Source organism: Denticeps clupeoides, chromosome 7 (assembly GCF_900700375.1).
Source record: "Denticeps clupeoides chromosome 7, fDenClu1.1, whole genome shotgun sequence".
NCBI lineage: Eukaryota > Metazoa > Chordata > Actinopteri > Clupeiformes > Denticipitidae > Denticeps > Denticeps clupeoides.
In genome coordinates this window covers 15,657,062-15,683,958 of record NC_041713.1, presented here as the reverse complement: position 1 = coordinate 15,683,958, position 26,897 = coordinate 15,657,062, and the positions used below count along the sequence as shown (strand labels likewise).

Below are 26,897 nucleotides of genomic sequence, written 5' to 3'. Positions count from 1 at the left end.
GGACTAATCATATTTATTTTAAGGTTGCAAATTATGAGCACGAACTTGATTCCATAACCCAGAGGGAAAATAATAAGCATAAAATCCATTTACATATTGGCTCAGAATCCTTTGCCCTGCAAACCGAACCACGCATGAAGCGTAATGCTGATCGCATGCAGGCCCGTTACAACATTTCCTCTCGCTGATGTCATCACACTACACATCAAGAGCTTTCTCCTCTCATCACCCACACACGGCCCTGAGAGGCTCTCTGGTGATTTCGCTTGGTGCTTCTGCCATATTCCATTCATCTTTAAGGAAACAAGCATATAAACAAGGAAGAGGCAATGACATCTAGAGCTTCTATAGACTAGACAAGACTCTCTAGAGCTTTTAGCCAGATTGTGCGAAATGGAGCCTGAAATATGACCTAGTGCAATAAGTGGAACAAATGAAAAACATTCTTATATCGTGTATTTGCACATCTTGGGCTTTCAAACGGCTCGAGCAGAAGTAGCACATGGGGCTTGTTCACTAATGTCAGGTTTATTTTGTCAGAGCAAAACGCAAGAGAAACAATCTATCCCCTTTCTGTTCCATTTTTGCATTATGTTATTCGTTTTGGACCGTAGTGGCATGTTGGTTAGAGTTGTGGTGTTGGAATCCTGGCTTGGACCTCGTATGTGCGGAGTTTGCATGCTCTCCCCGTGTTGCCGTGGATTTCCGTCAGGTTCTCGGGCCACTGAATTTTCTCTCTGTGTATGTGTGCGTGTGTGCCTCGAACCCAGTGTCCCAGGATGTAGGTGTCCATGAGTAGGACTAAACAGTTATGGAAAGTGGGTGAGAGAGTGAGTTTAACGTTCTTCGCAGAAAACAAGCCAAAGTCAATGAATTTCACGTTTTAAATTGCTATTATTTGCTTCAATTTACTTTTGGCAAACACTGAAATGAGTCCCACAGACCCGAACACCACAAAAAAAGGGTTAAACCCCTCCTGTCAACACAGCCAAAACAACCTGATAAATATTTAACTTCTGCAACCACTTAACATACTTCAATGGGTTCCTCAGAACCGAGCAAATTTTTCTAATATGAAATGTTACAAAAAATAAAAAAAATATTATTCAATGTGCAACGTCTTAAACAACAGTTGATGTCTTGAAAAGGTTTAGTACCTGCAGGTAGACCCAACAGCATTGGGAAAAACACCTGCGCAGACTGGTACGTGCGTAAAAAATGTCTCACGTGGCCTGAGACGGAGGTGACCTCAGGCGGGGAGTAATGGCGAGAAAGGATTCCTGTCACTCCGAGGCACATGTGCACACATCTCAGCTGACCTGAAAACATGACCTCAGCTCGGCCCCATCTGCACTGCGCCTCCCCCCCACCCCCCCATCCCACCAAGTCTAGCGCATCCCTGCTGTTGACACTCAAAGAGATGTTGACAATTCATGACACGGTTCTGGCAAGACGATTCTGCCATTTTCTGTGCTCTAAGTAACACACTTTCACAAAAGCACAAAATAATAAAAAAAAAAAAACGTTCTCCCCACGGGCCATCTCAAGGGATGATTGGTGCCTGGCGCAAGTTTCAACGTACAGAGACCACGACTGCACTGACATTGTGTAATGCCTGGTGCCAATGCGCCACCCATCTCGCCCTTGGAAGAAAAGCAAGTTGCTTTTTCATTCTGAGCACACTTCTTACTGACAGCTGATCACAAGTCAAATGGCTTTAAAAGCCCCATCTGCACTTTACTTTAGACCATTTTGAATACTGGCAGCCTTAAGAAGGACTGGTGAGTCTTCTACACAGAAGTGATCAAAGACTGACCCCTGGTGGGTAAAATGGGCATGTAAATTGCTGCAAATAATCACAACATCTTAGAGACCATCACATGATATGCCAAATCGAACAGTGGAGAAAAAGAAAAGAATTTATACTAAATTATATTTCTGTTTCAATAATTCGGTATAAGGTATTGGTATGGTGCCTATAGATGTTAATTTGCAATAGTTTCACTATTTCTGGCACTTCTATCTACAGTTTAAACACCGTAAGACAAAACCAACATAAATCAGTGTCTTTAAAATAATTTATTAAAAGAAACATCTATATATGTCCAATAACATGAATCCTATATAAAATATATACAAGCACTGCCAACAGTACAAATCAGAGCATCCGCCAAAAAAGGTAAGAAGCACAAGCAAGGTAAAAACCAAAACTTCATTGTTGATTTGGTGGTCGAATCCAGAGGACTCATTACACAGATGCTGGAACATTCCAGAAATGTGCGGCGCGATCTCCGTGGTGAATGGCTGGAGGTGCTTCGGCGTACGACGCAGACTGTGTGCTCTGACATTAGGAGAGACAGCAGGATGACTGTGGCACAGAGAAGAGAGTGTGTGAGGGAACAATCTGTCACTATGTAAAGAGCGCATCATCTACTATCCAGAGAAACTAAAACAGCGGACATGAATAGCATGTCCATGTTCAGCAGCCTGATGTGGAAGAAGTAATGAGGTCACATATGCAAAATCCACATTTCTAAGGTGAGTTTAATACAACTGATAAACGTTCATGGGCTGTCTCGGAAATGTGTGAAAACACACATTTACAGCATTTATCAGACGCCCTTATCCAGAGCGACTTACAATCAGTAGTTACAGGGACAGTCCCCCCCTGGAGCAACTTAGGGTTAAGTGTCTTGCTCAGGGACACAATGGTAGTAAGTGGGATTTGAACCTGGGTCTTCTGGTTCATAGGCGAGTGTGTTACCCACTAGGCTACTACCACCCGTACCACCACACGAGGAGAATGTGTCATTGTGCCAAAACCACCTGCATGCACCACAGCCCAACAGAAGTAAACAAAAAAAAAAGCGCGTGAAGGAAATGTACCTAGCTGAGGTCCTGTTAGCATGAATACTGAATGCTAAGGGTTCAGGATACCTGTTGTCTCTGCTGCTGGCGCCTGTACTCCTCTTCACTGGCAGCGAGGGCCTGAGCCAGAGCCAGATCCTCCTGCTCCTGGGGACTGAGTGACACACACACACACACACACACACACACACACACACACAGGAAGTCAGTCAGACTCACGGGCGAATACATATCTGGGCCACGTATCCGTATCGAAAATAGCGGCGTACCCAGCGCACCGCAACCTGACTAATGACAGGCGAGGTCATCAATCCAGAACGCTGGACCGCGGCCTAGTAGTAAAACCGGGGTGACACCCAGCCTGGCTGATGGGATTATCAATAATTAAATAGATTTAACTCTTTAGATCACTGCAAGTATACAAAGAAATAACATCCTTTCCCACAACGCTTACGAGACCGGGCGGAGTGGTGCAATCACACAAGCCTATCGGTCAAATTAACAAGCAAGCCGCTCCAGTGTTGAACACACCAAGAAGCCAAACAGTCGGCAACTCAGGAGTCTTCTGCCAAGAAGTCACGAGGACTCCTCAAACTGCACCTCGCTTGTCAATAATCACCCAGAGAGACACGGGAGAAACGTATGCATCACACAGCGGCTGCCTCAGGCATACTGCCAAGGGGCTGGAATCTTTTGTTCCCCCACCCAGCAGTACACAAAACAGAAAAAGAAGCAAGGAAAGGAGGAAAGAAAGAAAAGTTCCACTTTTGCACACAAAAGCAAGTAGGTGTACATTACGTCAATAAAATAATGTTATCTTTATAATGCCCATGGACCATACAACAAAGCCGCTTTCAAATACGTTCACATGAAGCAACGTATCAAAAGGACTTTTGCCTTCTTAAGTAAATGGGTGTTAATAAAAAAAAAAAAAAGCTTTTATCTCAGGTCCTCAGACCTGCTGTTAGTTTCAGTGTATTCTGGATGAATTAGAAAATGAGACGCTCATAAATCAAGTTAGCTCTGTGGCAGCTTATCGCTGCAGAATCCTCACACACATTACAGGAGCAAGATAAAAAAAAAAAAGAAGTTGGGCAGAAGCACAATAACACGCCATTGATCAGGTTAGCGGCCTGAAACAAGACTCCCTCTCGGGCAAATCTGCTTACCTACAATATTACAAACATCCCAAAAGAAATGTGAATTGGATCATGAAAGCAGACTGGTTCAGAAGCACCTCAAGAACAGACCATAAATACAATTTACATTTATCAGACGGCCTTATCCAGAGCACCTTACCATCAGTATTTACAGGGACCGTCTTCCTGGAGACACTCAAGAGTTAGGTGTCTTGCTCGATGGTAGAAAGTGACTTTGTGGACTTCTGGCTGATTAGAAAATGTGTTGTCCACTAGGCTACTACCATAATGGGACACGGTCTGAGTGGTGGAGGGAGAGGACGCGTACCTGAGATCGGATTGGCTGTTCCGCGCTGACTCCGCCAGGGACAGCTCAAGAGCCCTCTGCAGTGCCTGCTCCTCCGTCTAAGACACGGACAAATGTACATGTATGTTCACAGCCTGCGTACAGTGCAAAAAGTATTATAAACTCCACTTTGATCCATATATCCGAAGAAATAAACTCCACTGCACTGTGAAGAAAAACGCCGTGTACGGTCTAACAGGCAGGTAGCCGAAATGACAATAACGCTCAACTCGAACCCTACTTTTCTAGTTACCCAAGGTTCACGCTGTTCCTCAGGTCAGAAAAAGCTCTTGTCTTTACGACTAAAGAACAGGATATTCTCCTGCCGCCCAAAGACAGTGAAGCAGAGGAAAACTCCATGCAGGAGCACTTAGGTTTTCAGGTTATTATTTATCACAGCCATGGCCAATTTAGGAGATTCATGTAGATTTGCTTAAGGCCCCTCTTCCCAGTGGTGCTACCGGAGCACATCCTGCCTGTAGGGTTTCGTCCCAACCCATCTGTATCAAGGCTCTGAGGTCATTAATAGTCTAACATGAAGGTGTATCTTTGAAAAGAGTGTGAGTTAGAGTGAAAACATTCAGGGAGACGGTATTCCAGTACGGTGTTGGGAAAGCGGGGAAGTGGTGGCCTAGCGGTTAAGGAAGCGGCCCCGTAATCAGACGGTTGCCGGTTTGAGTCCTGATCCGCCAAGGTGCCACTGAGCAAAGCACCGTCCCCACACACTGCTCCCCGAGCGCCTGTCATGGCTGCCCACTGCTCTCTCAGGGTGATGGGTTAAATGCAGAGGACAAATTTCACTGTGTGCTGTGTAGCACATGTGACAAATCACTTCACTTTACTTTACTGACAGGCTTAAAGAAAAAAGTACTGCAATTTAATGAATTATTAGAGCCTCATAACACTGACTCAAGGCTTGCAAACTGATTATGAAGGACGCAAAAGCCACTGGAAAGATCTAGATCTTAGTGTAGTTAAGCTGCATTGGTGGGGATATGCATTCTTTAACTTTTAAATATCTAAATATGAAAGTAATGGCTGCGGGGGCTCGTCAGATTATGATGCACTCACCAGTTGTGGCTGAAAAGATGAAGGGGGGTTTACATTCTGTGGTGAAGGAAGCACCCTGGGAGGGAGATGGCTAGGATTTCTTTGTGCACTATAACAAAAAAATATATTTTTTGTTAAATTAAAGGAAAAACAAAAATCTATAATTTTTTTTTACCCCATTAGGGTGTGAGCAGCCATTTCTCACCCATTGTTCTGACTTCTGGAACTCCCAGCCACACCGTTAGAGACGGACCTCGCGCTCCCCCTAGTGGACGAAGCTGCTGCACTGCTGCTGGAAGCTCCCTGAGCCCTCATCAAAGCAGCATGTCTACAAAAAAAATAAAAAATAAAAGCAAACACAACAAACTTTGTGAGATCGTGCTCAACCTGGACAGGTTGGTACTCTGGAGAGCAGCACTAACCCAGATCTGGAGACGGGTTTGCTGTTGGGGTTACAGTCATGGTCAAGTGGATGTCTGTGCTTGAGGCAGTAGTTCAAGTGGCACTCATCACAAGTAACACGAATCATTTCTTTTTGCTTGCAGCCTCCCTTAGAGCATTTATTTGTAAAGATCTAAAAGGGGGGGGGAGAATATGCAGAGTTATTATTACTAAAACAAGCACGTGAGAATGTCCAAGCCAGGACTGGGTCATACTTTTCTTTTCCTCTGGGCAGGGTCTGACTTGCAGTCGCGATCTATGTGCTCCCCGACTTTAATGTCAGGCATTTCCCCCCTCTTAACTGGAACGGGTGTGTTACACAAAGGGCATACAGGAACTTGAACATCCTGTTAAGAAGAAGAAACGATGGATTAAAAACGCAAACGTATTCTGAGGACGCAGTACCACGGATGTACCGGTTTTTAAAAGGAGCACCATAAACCTCACTCAGATCGATACCTTCTTGTAGGATGAAGTGCACTTGTGGTTGGCATAGGTGATGTGGTCTTTGCAGAAAATTTCTTGACAGGCATCACACTTCATTGGTAGAAAGTCTGATTTAGAAACAATAAAAGTCAAACAAACTAGACAAATACAGCACATAATCAGCAAGGCTAAAAATATATATTTTTAAATAAATTGCATTTAAAATTAAAGCCAGATCTCAAAACCGCATACATCAAAGACTGGAAATCGATGTAGACAACTCACCCAAACGTTTGCAAGACTTCTCTGAGCAGTGGGAGCCGAGGTCGGGAAACTCCATGGCACTACGGTGAAAATATCCGCGATCTGGAAAAGGGATCGAAAAAGGTGAATTAAAACCCCCCAAAAGCTGCTAAATCGCCGCGCCACCGCGTCTATAACGCGACGCCTCGTCACGTGACACGACGCGTCACTCGGTAACTGTTTACGTCGTAATCTGTTCATCATAATCATCACGGCGCCGCTGAATCACGCTGAATCTGCAGATCAGCAGCTGTACGCGCCGCTAAACCGCTTCACGTTGATCTTGAACACAATTATGACAATAATAACAACAAAGATACTATTAACTGGGCGTTGCTGCAGATTCTTTTACGTACATAACACGTCCCTTGCGGTCGGAGAGCTTGTGTTCGACTCCTACGCTAAACGTCGCCATGCTGTGCATCTGTCAAACGCTAAACCGCTAAAACCCCCCAGCCAGCAGACCGGACATCCAGGAAAAGTCGAGAGATTTTCGACCCGGTCGAATTCGCCGCGAACAGGACAGCATTTGAGGGCAGTTTTGAAGTCCAGTGGGAGCTGTTAGTTTAGTCGGCGACGCCACGTTCTTTACACAACTGGCGGTGACGCCATAAAACACGACAGAAACCGAGAAGCGGAAACACTTTTCCCGAAATATTATGCGCCGAAGCTTCGAAATTCACCTGCACTCGTCTGAAGACAACAGATTAGCTCAGGCTATCAACACCAACACAATCGACAACGACTCCGCAGGCGTTCCTTCGTTCACTATGTCCGCTGACTCACCAGCGCTGACGCTTGGTTAACACCGTTCGCCGATGGAAGTGGTTTGATTTCAGCGTAGCAGAACGAAGCTAACGACAGTTAGCATGCCGACCGGGCGAGCAGCTATTTATTTCTGGACGGTTCACGCGCTAAGCCAAGACGCGCCAGAATGACTCAGCGCTACGTCATCACGCAACGTCGAGATCGTTCCAGAATTTGCGGCGTTACTTTTCATTTTTAATGAAGATCTTTATTATTGTTATGTTATTTACTAGTTATTCTGGACAGAGGAGTTGATTGTTCAGTCCATCTGTCAGTTTACCTGGTCGTACGGGTCACGTGGAATTCATTCTTTCATTACAAGCATAGACACGCTTTAATAGTGTCTATGCTTTAATAGTGTATATATATATATATATATATATATATATATATATATATATATATATATATATATATATATATATATATATATATATATATATATATTTATACACACACACACACACACACATATATATTGTTTGTATGTATATGTGTATGTATATGTATACGTATGTGTGTATGTGCGTGTTAAATTCCAAACGTGTCTAAACTTGCTATTCCTTATAGTGGTTAGTGGTATTTGGGTGATTATAAAGGGCATATCAGTTGCTACGTGGTCTCACGTCGGGGTCATGTGAATTTATTCACTTTATGCAACTTTGCCTTCTGTGACTTATTTATTGCTGCTGCACCACTTTGTTCTCTGTCATGTCCTATGTTCTGTCTGTGTGGGAGGAGTCTTCAAGTAAGAATTTCTATTGTGCTCTGTACGCTGTACTTTGTACATATGACAATAAACCTAAACTCAACTCTAATTAGTTGCTATGGTTTCCCTGGTGACTTCTATATTTGGTACATGCATTATTGCAAACTCACCAAAAGAGGGCAGCAGAGCAGTGGCTAAAAACCTGCAGACCCCCATTGATTCGAGATCTGGGGAATCTGGCCGCCAAATCAACACCTCCTCGTTCCTATTATTGCAGTGAGGCGGGGAGCATGTCCGAGGAACATCCACATGAAAGTCAGGAGTGCCCACAAGGATTCACAAGATCTATGGTCCAGATCTCGGTCTCATGTGCCCAGGCACTTTCAGAAGTGACCAGCCAACCTGTTTTCAGTAACTTACATTTACATTTACAGCATTTATCAGACGCCCTTATCCAGAGCGACTTACAAGCAGTAGTTACAGGGACAGTCTCCCCCTGGAGACACTCAGGGTTAAGTGTCTTGCTCAGGGACACAATGGTAGTAAGTGGGGTTTGAACCTGGGTCTTCTGGTTCATAGGCGAGTGTGTTACCCACTAGGCTACTACCACCCCAATAACTGGTTGTCCTGAGATAACCAGTACATTCTTGGAACACTTACCTAGTCATCTAACACCTTAACGAATCCTAAAATAGCCCGTTAACCTGGATATCAATATATGACAGGTGCCACTGTAAACCCCTGTGTTGACGGGGGCTTCCTCTGGGTTCTCCGGTTTCTTGCCGCCATCCAAAGGCAGGTACGCTTATTGTCCGTTGGTGTGAGTGAATGGTGTGTGTGTGTGTGTGTCCTGCCACCTCACCCTGTGCCCAGTGTCCTGGGATGGACTTTGGAAACCTTGACCGTGTTATGGAAAGTAAGTGATTGAGAGAGTGAGTGTGTGTGTGTGTGTGTGTGTGTGTGTGTGTGTCCGGTTGATTCTGTGCGTCAGGGAATTACCGGAGCAACGGGAATGATTTATTGGTCCGTACGAAGTAAACCGGTGCTGTGAGGCTGCCTGCCGGGTCTGCCCTCTCTCTCCTCGTTACGCAACGGTGCGGAGTCATGCGTTTGCTGGTGCTCATCGCACATTCGTCTCCAGAACAGGAGCACCTGGCTCGTAAGCTGCTCATCCCGCTGCCAGATGGCGACCCTCGGCGAACACCTGGTTCAGCGTCAGGATTCCTCCGCCGCGCTCAAACTTTCTCCGCCGCCACTGTAACACCACCGTTACCATTCCGATATTTCCCCTCCCCTCGTCCCGGCAAACATCATTCCTGGCAAATTCTCTGTGGCCCCTGGCCAACGTGCCTTGTCGCCGTCACCCCCGCGTCCCTCTCCCGTCTCCCACTGTCGGTTTGACACTGTCTCACACACACACACACACACACACACACACACACTCGCAGCCATTTCTCACTCGCGCCGCTGGCGTTGTAACACAGCCGCCCCCAGGTGACTCCTCTATTTAATGCCGTTTCCTGTCATCTCTGGAAAAGTGTGCAGCGCCGGCGTAAAACAAGCGTGCATCCGTTTCACACCTCCGAAACAAACAAAGTCCCTCTCTCAGGTGGCTTCGGCAGAGGGCCCGACATGTTAATAGTCCCATGTAATAATGAAGGCCCCTCCCCGCCACGGCCAGCAAAAAAAAAAAAAAAGAAGCAATTCTCCGAACTTCCCGCCGAGCTCCATTCGAATAATTTAGATACAATTAACCGCTGAGCCGATAAAAGAAGGAAGGCGGCGGCCTGGCCAACCGCGGGCCGAGGCGCCTCCGAACGAGCCGAGCGCCAATTTCGGTTCTCGGTTTATTCTGTCCTGAAACGCAGCTGAGCGCGTCCGGAAGTAGAAGATAGGTGCCGTTTGCCGGATTGAGCGGTAATTACAGCGCCGACGCGTTGGCAGGAGGAAAACCCAACTTATTTTTCTATAATGAGATAGTATTCTTCCTGCTTAATAATCCTGTTATGCATGATTGGATTCTGATAGGCCGCCTGCATGATAATTGCTCTTAATAAAGCATTGTGCATTGTTCGACTTGTTAGGGCTTTTGTGGTCGTATCGGCGGGTACTTATTTAGGCCCGAAAACACAGCGAGAAAATAAAAACGGCGCACGCGGACACAATTAAATATCAGAAAGTGGCCTTTAACGCGCACACGCCCGAAGGGGCGAACATTTCCCGGTCAAGTGCTGGAATAATCGGAATGTCACGTGTGAAGGTGTTTGGGTTGGATTGGGGAGTAGCACTTCTCTCTAAACAAAATCGACTGTGACGATAGCACGTATCTCGTCTGGAAACGTTTGGCTTCTGCAATTTTTTTCAACAACAAACAAACAAACAAACAAACAAACGAACGAACGAAGTGTTGGACGTCGGTTTGACTTAAGTCCACATGCAGGCGGTTTAACGTTTTCCAATTATATGTGAATTTCATGGTGTGGTTTTAATGTTAATAGATTCCTGTCCAGGAGGCTGATGGGAAGACTGGGCGGGGCCGAGCGTCTCATTAATGAGACGGATCAGATTTCGCTCTTTTGTTTAACCAGGCTTCTCCAGACGAGTTAATTGCCACGGGGCCATGGCTAGTAAAGGCTGGTGGGAGTGTACATGTAAAAGAGGTGTCAGGAAACGGGTCGGAAACAAAGGGGCGGCGGCCGGGCTCTCTGCAGGCCGGAGAACAGGAACAGATGGGCGCCTTTTATGACGCGTTCGCGCGGTGTCGACCGTTCTGAATGACAGGTTGATGTGAGGTTAAAAAAAAACACACACACACACACACACACACACACACAAACACACACACACACACACACACACACACATATATATATATATATATATATATATATCCTATTGATGATACCAAAGGAGGTAGTAAAGTAGCTGGATGGGGAGGTGGCTGCCACTCGGTGGCGCTCCATCCATCGCTTTAAGGCTGAAATTTTAAAATTTCTTTTCTTTCTTTTTTTTGGGAGCAGCAGTCACAGACTCTGCACGAAATCGACTGAATACAACGCAAATCTGGGAGATAATTGATTTGTTGGAGGAAATGTAAGTAGCCCCGTTCTGTTTGCGCCCCCGACAAGGCCTATAATGGGCTACGGGGGCTACTAGGAGAAAACGGGAAGATTTATCATTAGAACCTGGCATGGGTTCGCCTACCCCAGAGCACAAACACACACTCTCACTTTTTCACGCATGCACACACGCGCCCGGCATTTGGAAATAAATACAGCAAAACTCCCTTTTTTGGTGAGTAATTGTGGCTGATCTGTGAAAGTGACACGTCCAATTTACTTTACCGCGAGAGAGCGAGAGGGAGAATGAGCGAGCAGCGCACACAACTCATTAAGGAGATAGCTTGTTAATTAGCGCTAAGTTAACCTGATTTCTCTTAATTAAAACATCTTTTCTCGTTTACGATGTGGATATAAGTAGATCTCTGGGGGTTTCGAATTTTCTACAAGAGCAGATGGTCAGGCTTCGGATAGCCTAATGGTTAACGCTCTCTCCTTCTCTCTCTCTCTCTCTCTCTCTCTAGCAGATCCCCACAACGTGAGCTACCAACCTCGCAGGAGATTAACACGAAGCCAACTCCTTTAACAAAGAGATGGGCTGTTAACCATTTCAGGGCCGTCCCGGGATATCTCATGATGTCATGTTGTCCCGCCCTCCCAAAAAAGGCACATGGTTCCGGGCCTACCTGGCAGGTAGCCTGTAGATCTCTTACCCAGGATTCAATTTGCTGCGAGGCACCTACAGAGGTCCTGCACACGGCAGATATTATATATCCCAGCTGCTCAAAGGAGCAGAAAAGTAGTGGAATAAATAATTTAACATTGTAAAAGTGAAGCTAGTCTACAGTAAGGCACACATAATCACAGCTAAGTGTAGTAACTCTGTAATAAATGTAGTATTACTATGTAGTTACTAAGGAAACTACAACTTAGCCCAAAAACCATAAACATATGGTATTGTGAATGTGAAATAACGTTAATGAAAAGATATAAATTTTCTCTAACATTGTGAGGACATGTAAGATGTAAATATGAAACACTGACAATCAAACCAAAAAATAAAGGTCTCTGTGATGACGATTACTATAAACTTGTACCAAATCCTTCACCAGACACCACGCACACATACCCACACGTATAACTGTTCATTACAACTGTTTACAGGTTTCTACCTCAAAAAATCAATACTTTTCTTACCCTCAACCTAACTCAACCCGTAAATATAACCCCAGTAAACACACACACACACACATTCATTTGTTACGTTTGTTCGTTTTTGTTGATTTATTGCCATTTAAAAGTGTAATTTCTGTGATTCTAGTGAAGTGTGATGAAGATGACATCAACTCCCCCCTCACCACACACACACAGACTCACACACTCGCATACACACCCCATGAAACTTTTACAGGTACATCAACCCATACATCCTCACGACCCCCCCACCCTGCACACACACACACACACACGCACACGCCCTCCCCGCTGTGCTCCATTACTACACCGAAGTTGAATAATAAGCGGCGGGTCCGACTGCACACCCTTCATCTGCGGAGCTGTAATTAACAGGAAAAATGCAGGCGGAGGAGAGAGAGAGAGAGAGAGAGAGAGAGCGACAGAAAAAAAAAATGCAAATGATTCCGCACAAAGGCTCCGCGCAAATTGGCGTCACCGTTTCTCAAATGATATCATTACTATATTTTGAAAATGTTAATCTGTTGAGCGGATTTCCCGCGGGAGTTGAGTAAATTAGTTCTATTTCCGCAGCGCCTCTCCGCCGCGCGACGAGCACCTCTGATTTGCTGATTACAATTAGACTCCCCGGTTTGGGCTCCTTCAAGCATCGATAATTTTCGGCATATTAAGCACGTTTTAGCGAAAGGTGATAAGTCACTTTTAATTGAAATGAAATTATTATTCTAATGGAAGTTTGGTTATTATTATTAGGAGGCAGCGCCTCTCTCTCTCTCTCTTTATTTTTAATATAGAAATTCGGCGAGGAGAGAAAGATTTTGAAGGGCATTAGGGTGTCAGGATTGAATGAGGTAATTTGAAGGGAATTACTTTCCCTTCTATCAGAAATGGAGTGAATTAAAAGTCCAAATCAATCGCTTTCGCTTTCTCCATTTTACTTTGACAGCAGCACAATTACAGATAATTAGATGGAGGAAACTTTTAATTGTGGGGATTAAGAGGGAGAAAGATTTTTGGTGGGGATCAGAGGGAAATTTGGAAGCAGGGTTTCTCGCTAAAATCAAATCAAAGGATTTTGTTGCTTAAAACAGAAACAACGCGCCCCCCCCTCCCGCACCCCCCCTTTTTTTAATTGCTACGCCATCTCGTTCATCGTATCAAACCGTACACACAACAATTAATTTAGATTTAATTCTATAATTATCACCAAATCGAATAATGTGCAACTTCATTTAGATAGTTAAAAAATTAACGCGCGTGAAGTTAATTGAGTAATTAAACCCCTCAACTGCCGCCTATTCATTTGGCAGCCTAATTAAAAATGAATTTGATTTTGTGTAAGGTTGGTGATGTGGGCATCAGCTTTGATTAGTTTGTTTGGTTGTGTGTGTGTGTGTGTGGGGGGGGGGGGGGTCACGTGAACACCTGCTGTTAATGGGGTCACTGGTGTCTGTTCATTTACAGCCAAGGCTTTTAAAAACGTATCATTTATAAACAGACAGACAGACAGACAGAGATAGATAGATAGATAGATAGATAGATAGATAGATTCAGAACACTGCATACATGAGGAGCAGCAGTGATGTGCAGCATGATTCAGCTACATAAAAATATGAATAATCTGAGTGATTATGACAGTAAGTAGTGGGAGAGTTGAGAGTTGAGTGCCAGTTTCTGGTAAAGGGCAGGTGGGGGTCGTCTGTAACGCCCAAGGTTCAGTGGTCCCACATACACCTGAAAGCAACTTAAGATCTGAATAATCTCCCAGTCACCTACACGCAGGCCCATTCTACCAGGAGCACATGGCCCACGGATAGTGCCCAGTTAATACTGTGTGTGTGTGTGTGTGTGTGTGTGTGTGTCTGTGTGTTGACGGATGTTTCGCTCTGGCTTCTCCTCGTCTCCCAGTGGAGAGTAAATCTGCTGAACGGTGGACAGGGGGAAACACAATTGATTATGGGATGTGTCACTATTGTATTGGTCCACCACTTCCTGGCCTAATTACCAACAAAGTCCATAAATCGCTTGTGTGTGTGAGTGTGTGTGTGTGTGTGTGTGTGGGGGGGGGGGTGGAAACGTCTGTGCTCGTTTGCTAAAACCACGACTCCGCATTGAATAGGAGTCGCTGACGTCCAGTCACTGCCCGAAAACTCTGAACTGGGATCTTTTAGAGAAATTAAAGTTTTGTGCATCTTGCATTTGATGTGCAAAAAAAAAATTCAACTAATTTGTAAGAAGCGAAAAATAAAGCCAAGCTGAAGATGCTTTCATGATACCATGACGGGGACCTGTCCCATTTGTGCGCGTCCGGCCTGTCTTCCACCCCCCACCCCGCGCCCAGTTTCCTCTCCACATCCTCCGCCAAGCCAGTGTTAAAATGTAGATTACAGAAGAGCGGGGTGGTGGGGGGGAGTCTCCCCGAATTTAGATGAGAGGCAAACAAGACAGGCCTACAACAGCCCTGAATGCGAGTCGTGTTCGTCTTATTATCGGGTTAATTAAAGCTGGGATCTGACAATGTCACTGGGTTGTAGAAAAACGGATTTAAACGCAGCGTCTCCCGGGAGCGCGTGTCAAGGGCCGCTTTTCATGGTGCCGCGATTGCGCCCGCAACTGTCAAGGAGCAATTATTGAATTTTGATGTTCAAAAAAAATAAAAAATAAAATAAAAATCTGGAGTGAATCAATGGAATTATTCATAACTTGTGTATGGCATGATTTAAAAAAAAAGTATTATATATATAAAATGAAATGTAAAAAAGTTCAAGCACAAAAGGGAAAGAGAGAAGGGGGGCTTTTAAAGAGTTCATTAAAATTGACGCCTTGAAATGCAGACGAGGGGATGAGGAGGGGGGAGGATTGCTTTTTCTCCGAGGGCTGGAGGTCAAGAGACGGACGGATTATATACTTCCTCATAATAATATTAATTAAACAATTTGCATGCTAATAAGGTAACAATTATCGGGGCCTGTGTTGAAAGATTGGGGGTTATTACAACACGCCAGGCCGGGCGCCAGGGGTCAGGGGGTGAGGCAGGGAGGCGAGATCTCAGCTCTGCTGGAGAGAGCAGGCCAGGACGAGACGGATCCCTGGGAAAAAGCGACCCCTGTACAATAACAGTTATCACACAGACTCATGCTCACAGAAAAAAAAAAAAATGTAGCTCTACAGTTCAACAAAAAGAAGTTCTTTACCACCCACCCACCCACCCATAAAAACATGTCCACAGGCAATATTTCAGAAACTAAATCAATAGAATTATATATAGAACAGTATATATGGATATGTATATTTGTGTGTGTAAACACACACACATATACATTAACATATATACACACAAACACACACACTGTATATGTATATATATCTGTGTGTGTGTTTGTGTATTGACATACTACTAATAACATGAATTTAACTACTACTAATATTAATGTAGATTAATAAATACATTTACATCAACGGGTAGGAGGGTAGAGCACAATGCCATGCAGATATAAGTATAATATGGTATATTAAATGCAGTATATCATTTGTGCACTTACGCTTCAGTGTAAAGCACAGCGCGGACATGTACATACACACAAAAACGAACGTGTGTTTGTACACATTTGTGGAGGAGGACAATTTAATTACAACAAATCGAGGAATCCCATTAATTACAGAGCGGGTTTTCCTGGGAATATCGTTTTCCTGATGATGATTTTTTTTTCCCTTCTCCCTCGCGCTGTTTAATTAGTTCGACGTGTAATTAATGACTTCATATAAAGCCTCCTGTTAATATCGACCCGAGTCGGATCGCGGGGACGGTTCTTATTTTCCGTCTGAGGGAGGGTGGAGTGGGAAGTAAGGGTGGGTTTAGTGAGGGGGGGGGGGTCTCTGCTTGTACTCCCGAATTAAACTTGACAGCGTTGGATGATGAATGCCCCCCCCCCCTTCACTCGCTCTCTCTCTCCCTCTCTCTTTTTTTCCGGGATCAACCTTTAGTTGAGCGCCTGACATCTCCGGTCGCGGTGCGCCGATAATCGGGGTTCATATAAACGGTGTCCTCAGACCTCCGCCCGGGACCCCGAACCCAGAGACATGGAGCCCAATTGAAAACCCAAAGTGATGTTTCTTATTTTTTTTTTCCCCTTTTTCTTTTTCTGGGGTCCGTTTAGGGGGATCCGGCGGATCTGTGGCGCCCCCCCTCCGAGCGCGCGGACGCGATGTAGTTCTTATCAAAAGCCCCCCCGTCTTGTTGTGACAGCTCTGATATTGTTTATTGAGGTGGGATGTCAGGTTTAATTAGCGATCGATACGGGGAAAGGCGTCCCCCCCCCTCCTCCCTCCCTCCCTCCCTCCCGACCCCTCCAGCGCGCGCCTCTGACGTCACGCGCGATTAGCGCTTCTCATTGGTCTCAAATTCCCAGAGCCTGGGCTAATTATTGGAAGGGCCGGGGTGTTGATAAAGTGCGGCTCGCCCTCCTCCCCGCACCATGTCCCCCTGTCGCCGGCTGCGCGCGCGTTAACGTCCCCCCCGCATCCAGCCGCCGCGCGCCGCTCGCCTCCTTCCTTCCTTCCTTCCTTCCTTCCCCTCCGCCCGGGAGATGATGGACAGCAGGATACTGGACCCGCCGCACGGCCAGTTCGGAGGCTCGCTCGGCGGGGTGGTGGGCTTCCCGTACCACCTGAGCCACCACCACGTCTACGAGCTCGCCGGCCACCAGCTGCAGTCCGCCGCCGCCGCCGCCGCGGCCGCCGCCGCCGTCCCCTTCTCCATAGACGGATTACTGAACGGATCGTGCGCGGCCTCGGTGGTCACGTCCAGCCCGCTGCTGTCCTCCGCCTGCGGGATGAACGGGGAGAGCCAGCAGTACAAGCTGACAGGTAGGGGGGACATCCGTCCTGGTCCTGATCTTACCAGCAAAAAAAAAAAACAAAAAAAAACGAGGCGACACGGAAACAAAGAGGCGGCCACCCGTCATCATCACTCTTACTATCATCATCACAATTATTATAAAGGTGACAGTTCTTCTGACCGTCGCCACTTCTTCTTTTATTGACCTGGGTGTGTTAGTTGTTTTTTTTTATTATTTTTTTTAAATTCTTGGTTATAAAGACACCGCGACTTTCTCGTTATAATAAACTGCTAATCGGCGGTAATAACGAGGCCGCGCGGCGCGGCGCGGCGCGGGTGGGGCAGACCGGCTGGCTGATGTGTTGCTCTGTCGCAGATTCGGGGGACCCAGACAAGGACAGTCCGGGCTGTAAGCGGCGGCGGACGCGCACGAATTTCACGGGCTGGCAGCTGGAGGAGTTAGAGAAGGCGTTTAACGAGAGTCACTACCCGGACGTGTTCATGAGGGAGGCGCTGGCGCTCAGGCTGGACCTGATCGAGTCCAGGGTGCAGGTAAACACCACCATCATCATCATCATCATCATCATGCTCATTACTTATTATTCACATTTCACGAGAGGATATACGCTAGGCCTCTGGTCCGTTATATTCCTTTCATTCTTATTATAATTATTATTATAATTTCGTCTTTTTTAAAAATAGAGATTGTGTTGTTAGATTTATTTAGTTATTATTGTGGTAATTATTATTATTTGCTAATGGGAGTTATTGTGGGTGTCGCGCGTTCATTTGGAGCGGACTTGTTGTCTTGAATAAAAACCAACAGAAGGCCTGAAATGTCCCTCCGAGGACCACATGGTGACGCGTGACGGAAAGAGCCTGAAACAGCAGCAGCTGCTCCAGACTGGCGCATTAAAATCGAATTAAAATCGAAATAACAAAATATCACGTGATTTTCACCTTTAAAGGTCACTATTTAAAAAATGCTTTAAGGGAAAGAAAGGCGAAAATATGAAGGCCTTGTGAAGAACGAAAAAAAAAGAAGTCCTCCCATCTTCCATCTGTAGCAGCAGACAAATAAACACTGGACGATTAATCGATTTCCCGCGAGCAATATATTTATATATCGTTTCTTAAATAATTCAAATCCACGACGATCACACAGAACGCGACGCACGTGTTAGATGTCGGACATTTTCTTGTGATTTATTTCGTGATTTTTAAATAACAATTTTTACATGCACGCAAGAAAAATGACACAAAGCAACAACCGCCTTCCTTCAGATTTATTTATAAGCGCTTATTATTTTTTACAACGTTGTCATTTTGCATGGTATCATTTGTATTATATATTATTATTTTTAAAATAATTTGTAGTTAATAAAAGTCGATATTTTTCCCATCGTGGACGCGCTCCGGACCGTGTTGGGCCTGCTGAAGCCATTTCTCTTTCCCCCCGGTGTGCAGGTCTGGTTCCAGAACCGTCGAGCTAAATGGCGGAAGAAGGAGAACACGAAGAAGGGTCCCGGCAGGCCCGCGCACAACTCGCACCCCACCACGTGCAGCGGGGAGCCCATGGACGCGGAGGAGATCGCGCGTCGGGAGCTGGAGCGCATGGAGAAGAAGAAGCGCAAGCAGGAGAAGCGCTTCCTGCGCTCGCAGAACAAGCTGCTGCCCTCGGACCTGTTCCACACGCCGGGCTCCGACAGCGACAGCTGCGTGTCGCAGGTCACGGACAGCGAGCACAGCGCCACGCAGTGCGAGCTGGTGCGCGCGCAGAGCCCCCCCACGGCGCAGTACCAAAGAAGCCAGAACCAGGAGCTGGACTCGTCCGACAGCAGCCAGCAGTCGAACCTCAGCGCGTCCGCGGGGAGGGCCGCCCCCGCCCTGCACAAACTCAACCCCTTCAGCGTGGAGAGCCTCCTGTCGGACAGCAGGCCGCGGCGCAAGGCGCCCGTGGACCTGCCCGCCCTGTCCTCCTCCGCGCGCCCCTTGATAGGAAAGGGCCACTTCCTGCTGTACCCCATCACCCAGCCGCTGGGCTTCATCGTGCCCCAGACTGCCCTGAAGAGCCCCACGCCGGGCCTCGAACCCGAGCCCGAGTGCGGCGGCGGAGAGCAGGCGGCGGGGATTTCTAACGACAGTCGCCTCCAGGAGGCGGAACCGGAGCTCGGCCAGCGGCCCGGGTCTCCATCCGAAGAGCCGCCGAACCCCCGAACCCCCCAGAACTGCTGCGCGTCGGACTCGAACAAAGACGATGCCGATATGGGATAATTTACGGAAGAGGAGGATGACGGGAGAGAGGGGGGGGGGGGAGAAAAAAAACGAGAAGGTGGAGAAAAACAAAACGAAACATATCAACACGTTTTCATTTTACATCCTGGGGGGGAGAGAAGATCCAAAATCTGTGTGAATATTTTGTGTGTGTGTGTGTGTGATGGCCCATCACATGTTTATGGAGGGGGAAAATGGTAAAAAAAAATTGAGATTTTTTTCAAAAAAAAAACAAAAAAAACAAAACAAAAAAACAACAACAAGAGAAAAAACAAAAACAAAACTAGAAGCAGCCCCCCCTGCGTAAACAAACTGTAAACAAACTAAACAAAACGAACTCAGACAACAGAATTCCTCAAAAACGTTGTACAAAGGTATTCAAATATTTATATATGTAAGTTTTTCATAAATAAATCGATTGTATACAATAACCTTTTAAAGTGTGTACGACCCCGAACAGCTTTTCATTCGCCGGGTACAGGTAGCGGTGTTTTATTTCTTTCTTTATTTATCGTTGTTTTTATTTATCGTGCTCTTTTTTATTTATTTATTTTATTACCATTATTTTATTTTGTTTATTTATTTTTTTTGGGGTGCGCGTGTGTATTGCTTTAACAAATTTATTCATCTATAAGCCCCCTCTGAAATGAGGTTAGGAGCCGGAGGCGAAAAGACCCGCTCGACTCCTGCAGACTTTTGATATGAAAGTAATTATTTTCCCGGTGGCTACTGCGGGGGGATTTCGGTTTATTTTAGCCCGGAGGCTTCTAATGCATTACCCGATTTCCCGCGATATGAAATCACATAAACTTCCAAGAATAATAGAATTAGCATGAAAGGCATGGGGTGTCAAATTGAAATAGGAAAATAATAGGCCCGGCAGCTGGGAGTGTGTTTGCGCATATTGGACGGGAGATGGGAATTCGTGGGGCGGAATTTTCATGAGATACACCCCCCCTTCCTTCCACCACACACACACACACACACACTCACACACACAGACGCACGCGCGCACGCCCGCGCGCGCTTTGTCAGGGCCCTTGTAGCGCGGCTATATTAAGATAGATGTTCGATGATATCCCTCATTGTTCTGTCGCTTATATTGATGTCGCCGCGTTATCAGCCTATTGATCACGCGCGCGCGCGCCCGTAATGGGACGGGCGCGGCGCGCGTGCCTGCCCACAATAGCCGAACACATTTGCTGTAATGGGGCTGCCGCTCCCCGGGGAGCCGAGACATCTGCGGCCCGCCCCGGCCGGTCCTGCTGTACCAGGGACTCTATTCAATTAAAACCGGCAAACCTTCCATTATTAGCAATAATAATTTAAAAAAAGAATAATAATCAGAGAGAGAGAGAGAGAGAGTCCAACTCGTATAGCTGAACAACAACTAAACTGCCGAGGCGGGAACAAAAAGGAGCCAATTAAGCTTAATTAACTGTAAACTACTGACGTCGATCTGGAACAGACTGGTCGGGCGTCACGTCGCCCAACATTTCCAGCGCTGGTCACCTCCAATTAAAATAGATAAATATATATCATTTAAATTTTTTTTTTGGAAAGGGGGCGTCGGCTCTGGCAGTCATCTCGCCTCCGCTGCTGTCTCCGGCCCCCGAGACACTCCCGGTCCTCCGCGGGTCTTGATTTGCAAATAAATTGAAAATAATCAGAGGGACGGGCAGCTTTTTTTTTTTTTTTTTTTTTTTTGAGCCGGGCCGCAAATGAATTTTCTGAGCCCGTGTCCCCTTTCACAATATTTACATAATTTTTCGACCCGCCGACTGCTGTTTGCTCTGAATGAGTAAAAAGCCTCTAAAAAGGCCCGGATAGTTCCACCGAGACCGAATTATCCCACACCCACCAACAACCGGGATGACTAGAGGAGGGCTGGAGGGTGAATAATGAAATAATAATTATATATAACATATATATAGATGGATATTTATATAGATATAAAAAGTTACTGCGCAGGATTGACAGACAGGGAAATCAATAAGGTAATAAAAGCAGTGATTTAATGGACGGAGGGGTTGGGGGGCAGACCTGGCCCTAAAACAATAACCTTAATAATTTATTCTCCACGTGCGTCCCTAGTTAATAACCCACCCTCTTACAGTGATAAGAATACGTAGCTGTTGCGATGAATTGTCCCCGATTAAAGGGCGAAGAGAAGGAGTTTCCTGCGAAATGCCACTTTGTCTGGAGGTGGTGTTCTTCACTTTATTTGCTGTATTTATTTATTTTTTTAAATATTAATAATCTTTTTTTCTTGAGTGCGTGGGGGGGGGGGGGTAGGTGGGTAGATGAGGGGGGGTATAATTCATGTTTAATTCATCTCTCTCTCTCTCTCTCTCTCTCTCTCTGAGTAGAATAGAAGTATCGCTGGCTGCACACTGGTGGCCTTAAGGTGAAATTAGCGATTTTTGCTTAAGTAGTTAAGCTTTTTTTTTTTTTTAAATAATAATTTTATTTGGAGGGGCGGCCTGAAAGCGGTGGGCTGTGGGCTGGTACGATTTCAGACGAACTATCAATCGAGGCGTGAGGCAGGCAGGCAGGCAGGCAGCAGGCGGCCTGCAGGAGATGTGTCCTCCATGAATCATACTTTACGAATTCAATTTCTACCGCGGGGAAATTTTCAATTTGAACGGCGGATCATTATGGGGTAGGAGGGGGTGGGGGGGTTGGGGGGGGGGGGGGTGAGTGTAAATTGTTTTTTCTCTCCCTCTCTCTCTTTCTCTCTCTCTCTCTCTCTTCTCTCTTTTTTTTGCTCTATTATGCATCGGACGCCGTCGTTTTTCTTTCTAATTACGGAGGTGTCAGGTCGGCCTGTCATGCAGGCGCTGATTTTCAATTTAACTGATCATCATGCATTCATTTTCCCATTTGATAAATCTGCTATCCGCGCGCCCCGCGCCGCGCCCGGAATGCTAAAGGAGAGGGAGAGGCGGAGTAATGGGCGCGTGCGCGCGTGCGTGCGTGCGTGCGTGCGTGCGTGTCTGTGTGGATGCTGCAATAAGTGCAGATCAGGCGGCTAATTTAGCACCTCCTGATATTCCATCTCCATTTCTCATTTCCAAGTCTCGGAGGAGAGAGAAGCAGCCCAGAGGCAGCGCGCTGATATCCAAGAAGAAGGAGAGGAGGAGGAGGAGGAGGAGGAGGAAGAAGACGAAATGGGGAAAAAAAACGCCTGTTTTCCACAAACACGTTCTCCAAATTAGGATATCAAGCTTAATTAATGCTAATTGAGTTCCTCAATACGTGTTATTTTTATTTAATAGAAACAAATTTGCGCAATTAATTACGTAGGTGATTTCGAGAGCCTCATTTGCCAGGCGCGCGGCCCCGCCCCCTCCCTTCCCCTCTCAGCTTTTTGCAGATTAATTTCTTTTGTCATTTTTAGAGTTTTTCTCTCTCTCTCTCTCTCTCTCTCTCTCCTAAACTCGGGACGGGGGGTGGGGGGAGGACTCATTCCTGGAGGAGAGCAGAAAAGTCATTAGGCCGATTCCAATTACGCTTCTTCCAGAACGGAGCGACACAGATCTACAACATTCTAGATCTACACTCATAAAAAAAACCCTGTAACTATAGTGGACGGATGTTTCGATCCGGGAAAAAAGACGGTGGACACTATAAATGACGTCTGATGGTGGCCAATTATTTTGATCGCCCAATGTGACGTCACCTGGCGTAATTACGCGCGTACAGTGGGGGACACGCCATTCATGAGCTTGTGTTAATGATGTTAAATCTTGGATAAGTGATGTTGGGCAGGGTGGAGCGATAGTAATATAGTAATAATTTGGCCCGGTTTTCTCCTCGCGACACTGGGGGTGGGGTGGGGTGGGGGTCCCCCAGCGTGAAAGCGGCTCCATCACGACAACGTCAGATCGATTGAGGATCGCGGCACCGCTCGCGTGGAAGTGCATAATGACAGACGAGCGCGTTTGATACGGATCTATAGATAGGCCCGCGGCGGCGCGTGCACGACGCGCGATACCGACAACCGCGAACGTCGCAGTTTTCATGACGGAAATAGCAAAAAAAAAAAAAAAACAACAAAATAAATAAATTCTAAATCAATTTAGAAAATCGTGCGTAAAACAAAGGCGCGTGCCAATTACGCAGCCCATCCGGCGCTGCTTTGCAAGGCTTAGATAAGGTCGCCATTGTTCAGCCCGTCCATTAACAGACGTGCGATATAAAATAATCCCAACCCCAAAAAATCATTCATGGCAGAGGAGCCGCAGGACGGGAGCCAAATGTCAAGTAGCGTTTTTTTTTTTTTTTTTTTTGTGGGAAAGATCAGGATGGATCGGCGGAGTAATCTCTCCTTTTCACGTACATACATCGATATATATTTATTTAAAAAGAAGAAATTAGACCGGGCAACAACCCTGTCTGAACTTTGACCCCGGTAAGGCTTCTTTGGTTAGGGAGCAATTCTCCATGATCAATTATCCCGGCAATAATGTGTGTGTGTGTTTGTGTGTGTGGCCTTCCGGCCTTCTTAAGACATTAATTCATGCAGGGGACATTCACGCTTTGTATTCATCACTGCCCCCGTACTGTGCTGCAGTGTACCTATGCAGGCCCAAATCAGCCCAGAAGCCCCAAAAAAAAGGCGTCGGCTGGAGCCAAGCGAACAGATTATGAGTAAATCTCCCCCAAACTGTCGAGGCCCGTTGTCTAAAGTCTGCCGAGTACCTTCAGTAACATTTAATTATTTCATCTTATCTGTCGGCTGTCGGCTTTATCTGCAAATTCACGCCCGGGTAGAGTAGGGCGGGCTGATTTACACCGCCGAGTGGGGTTATAATAAGGTTGTCATATGGTCGGCACACCAATAAATATCAGCAGTGACGAGGATTGATTTTTCTTTCTTCCTTTTTTTTTTTTTTTTATCCTGACCAAAGCCATGATATGAATCAATACTTAAACAGGACGTCTCGGGCCTTTACGAGAAGAGTGGTTCAAAATCTGTTTTCCTCCGAACTGTTTTACTTTACATGTTCCTGACCTAGAATAAATCTGCCTCATAAACATGACCTAAATATTAACACCAACCCCCTTGGTCAGTGTGGTTATTAAATATCTAACAGCCTGTGACTGCAGACTTGCTCTTCCCTGCTAATTATCACCTTGTGAAAAGTGTTTCATTATCCATTTTCATCCTTTAAACCTCGGAATTCCAGCCAACGGATTAATAGTGAGTCTTTGTGGAAGATCGGCGTTAAAAAAATCTAATAACGTGTCCAAAATTCAAAGCCATGGGCTGCACCGTGTGTAAATTAGTTTTTTTGGTGCGGCTTGGGACGCTGTCACATTTTTTTAATATAGATTATAATGTAACCATAATGTAGGTTCACAGCAGGAGGTCAAAGCTGAAATCTGCCATCTTGTGAGCAATTGTATGGATTGTATGTGCTTACATCACCAGTCTCACCAACTGGTCTGGTGATTACCCATCATCCTCAACGCAAAAGGCGTGCTGGCTACATATCTGCCTATACAAATCCAACAAGTTTCTATGCATTTATAATATATGGCATTTTACAACTTCCAGCTCCCGTTGTGTGTGCTTAAATTATTCCACAGCAGCATTTTAAATGTTGTATCTTTCCATGCATCTCTTTACTAAACATATACATCTATATATAGTGTAATGCTATATGAACGCATATATCTCTTTTCTAAGTTTATCAAATAAATATATTCTGTAAAACTATATAATATATTATGTATGTTAGCATGCACCCCTTTTCTTAGCCTTTATTTTTTTAACCTTAGTGAATTTAATGTAGAGGCATTTCTCTGCATCTCACAGGAAAATTTACTATGAATATGGGAAATAATTATCCAAATATGAAAAGATTATGCGTCTTATTTCAGATGCTGAACAGAACACCATGGCTTGTAAGTCGGAAATGTGTACATTATTGCATCGCTGCTCTGTATTTGTGACCTAAGCGACCTGTATGGCGATCTCCGCCACCGTTAACCCAGCTACGTTTCATTATCTCCGCATTGCGAAAACACACACAATCAATCAGCGCTCCATGGCGCCCGACCTGCATGTTTTTCACCTGTCAATGCACCGCGGTGACGACAAAACCACTCGGCGGTGATGTGGGAAGCGCTGTGTAAACAGGCCTCGCTCGACCCCCCTCCCCCCCTCCCCGTCTTCCCAGGGAATCTCCACCCCGGAGGTTAACGAGGTGTGAAGTGTGAAAACTTCCTGAGATGGGGACGAGTTAAACTGTGTTTCCAGATGTTAGGGCGACTCTGTCCAAATCTATTTGTGTCGGCCGGCTGTTGATTTGCTTTAAATGAGCCCAGTTATTCGGGAGATGAATAAGTGCTGGGCCTGATAAGAGGAGCGGTACTTTCACCCCCACCCCACCACCTCTCAGTAGGTCCTTTTAAAATCTTTTTTAAAAGCTGTGCTTTTGGTGTTTCACGTCAAAAAGTGCCTTCGCAATGCTCAAATACCGATGTTGGTGAATGCCCATTCTGTATAATAACATAATATTGCAAAATATTTCAAAACATAATGCAACCAAACCATTTAAATAGATTTGTCACACATTAATACATCATTTTCTGCATTTCCTGTATAGTCATGATTTAAAATTTTTGTTTGATTGTACAGCTTGTGGCCCGCAGGCAGCGGGCTGGTTCACCTCTGGCCTCCACACCCACCCTGAATATAGAGTGATTCTTCCGGTGAAGCTTTGCTCTTGGACGTAATAAGGAAACAGTTTTTCATTGATTTGGGTCAAGCCCAACATAGCAGGACATTCAAGAAATTGCCATAGGGTGTAGTTAACCCAAAGATAATTAGTTATTATTTTACACTTTAAACTGTATTAACCTTTTTCAATTTCACAGAGGGGCCCACTGCTCAGGTATAGTCATGTTTCGCACAAGGCCCACACACTTGGAAGCTTTGGTGTGTAAATATGTTCATTCGGAGAGTTCATTTTACAGGCGGTGTATCTTTGAGAAGTGCAAAAGCTGTGAAATCTGAACATAGACACACAGAATAGGACACACAGTCCCATCTGGGGTGGGAAAAAAGCTCTTAAAAGTAGTTTCATATCCACCCAGAATGTGTATATAATGCGGAGTGTATTTACAATATTTTACAAATATTGACAAATACGACTAAAAAGTGAATCTGTCACCAGCATCAACCGCTGTTTTGCCTGCGCGTGTTCAAGTCTGAGCTAACACACATTTTCTGGTTTCAATTAAAATAGTTGGCATGAAGGTCCTGACATGCCCTAAAATAGGCAAGTCACCGTCTCCCGGCTCTCCCTCTCCCTTCATCATTAAACCGGTACGGCAAATGCTCTTAACACATCAGGGCCAAGACCCCAGATTTCACTATTACACGCACATTATTAAGAATTTAATCCTTGGACTCCCTGGTTGTACAGACATG

The 26,897-nt window shown here is 45.6% G+C and overlaps 2 protein-coding genes across 4 annotated transcripts; one reads left to right on the top strand and one right to left on the bottom strand.

Moving 5' to 3' along the window:
- Positions 1–2,064: 2,064 nt before the first annotated feature.
- On the bottom strand, positions 2,065–7,496 carry zfand2a (zinc finger, AN1-type domain 2A). Of its 3 annotated transcripts, XM_028986556.1 has the most exons (10): positions 7,360–7,496; positions 6,556–6,636; positions 6,304–6,398; positions 6,060–6,191; positions 5,826–5,977; positions 5,609–5,731; positions 5,425–5,512; positions 4,336–4,412; positions 2,938–3,022; positions 2,065–2,368 (listed from the first exon to the last, which is right to left on the bottom strand). In XM_028986556.1, the coding sequence occupies exons 2-10, from the start codon at positions 6,608–6,610 to the stop codon at positions 2,348–2,350; spliced, it is 828 nt and encodes a 275-aa protein (XP_028842389.1). In that variant the 5' UTR covers positions 6,611–6,636; positions 7,360–7,496; the 3' UTR covers positions 2,065–2,347. The 3 variants fall into 3 exon arrangements, with proteins under 3 accessions (XP_028842389.1, XP_028842388.1, XP_028842387.1); XM_028986555.1 differs by lacking the exons at positions 2,065–2,368; positions 2,938–3,022 and having other exon boundaries at positions 3,050–4,412; positions 7,257–7,390; XM_028986554.1 differs by lacking the exons at positions 2,065–2,368; positions 2,938–3,022 and having other exon boundaries at positions 3,051–4,412.
- Positions 7,497–16,825: 9,329 nt separating this feature from the next.
- On the top strand, positions 16,826–19,893 carry uncx (UNC homeobox). Its single transcript, XM_028987241.1, has 3 exons — positions 16,826–17,208; positions 17,556–17,731; positions 18,647–19,893. The coding sequence occupies exons 1-3, from the start codon at positions 16,929–16,931 to the stop codon at positions 19,451–19,453; spliced, it is 1,263 nt and encodes a 420-aa protein (XP_028843074.1). The 5' UTR covers positions 16,826–16,928; the 3' UTR covers positions 19,454–19,893.
- The last annotated feature ends 7,004 nt before the right edge of the window (positions 19,894–26,897 follow it).

What these genes read in the sequence shown, in the direction of transcription:
- zfand2a (XM_028986554.1), bottom strand. Translation starts at nt 6,610, where the DNA reads ATGGAGTTTCCCGACCTCGGCTCCCACTGCTCAGAGAAGTCTTGCAAA. An exon ending in GCACTTCATCCTACAAGAAG is followed by an intron (nt 6,192 to 6,303) that starts GTATCGATCTGA and finishes TCTTCTTAACAG; the next exon opens with GATGTTCAAGTTCCTGTATG. An exon ending in CATCTTTTCAGCCACAACTG is followed by an intron (nt 4,413 to 5,424) that starts GTGAGTGCATCA and finishes TCCGTGTCTTAG; the next exon opens with ACGGAGGAGCAGGCACTGCA.
- uncx (XM_028987241.1), top strand. Translation starts at nt 16,929, where the DNA reads ATGATGGACAGCAGGATACTGGACCCGCCGCACGGCCAGTTCGGAGGC. An exon ending in CCAGCAGTACAAGCTGACAG is followed by an intron (nt 17,209 to 17,555) that starts GTAGGGGGGACA and finishes GCTCTGTCGCAG; the next exon opens with ATTCGGGGGACCCAGACAAG. An exon ending in TGATCGAGTCCAGGGTGCAG is followed by an intron (nt 17,732 to 18,646) that starts GTAAACACCACC and finishes CCCGGTGTGCAG; the next exon opens with GTCTGGTTCCAGAACCGTCG.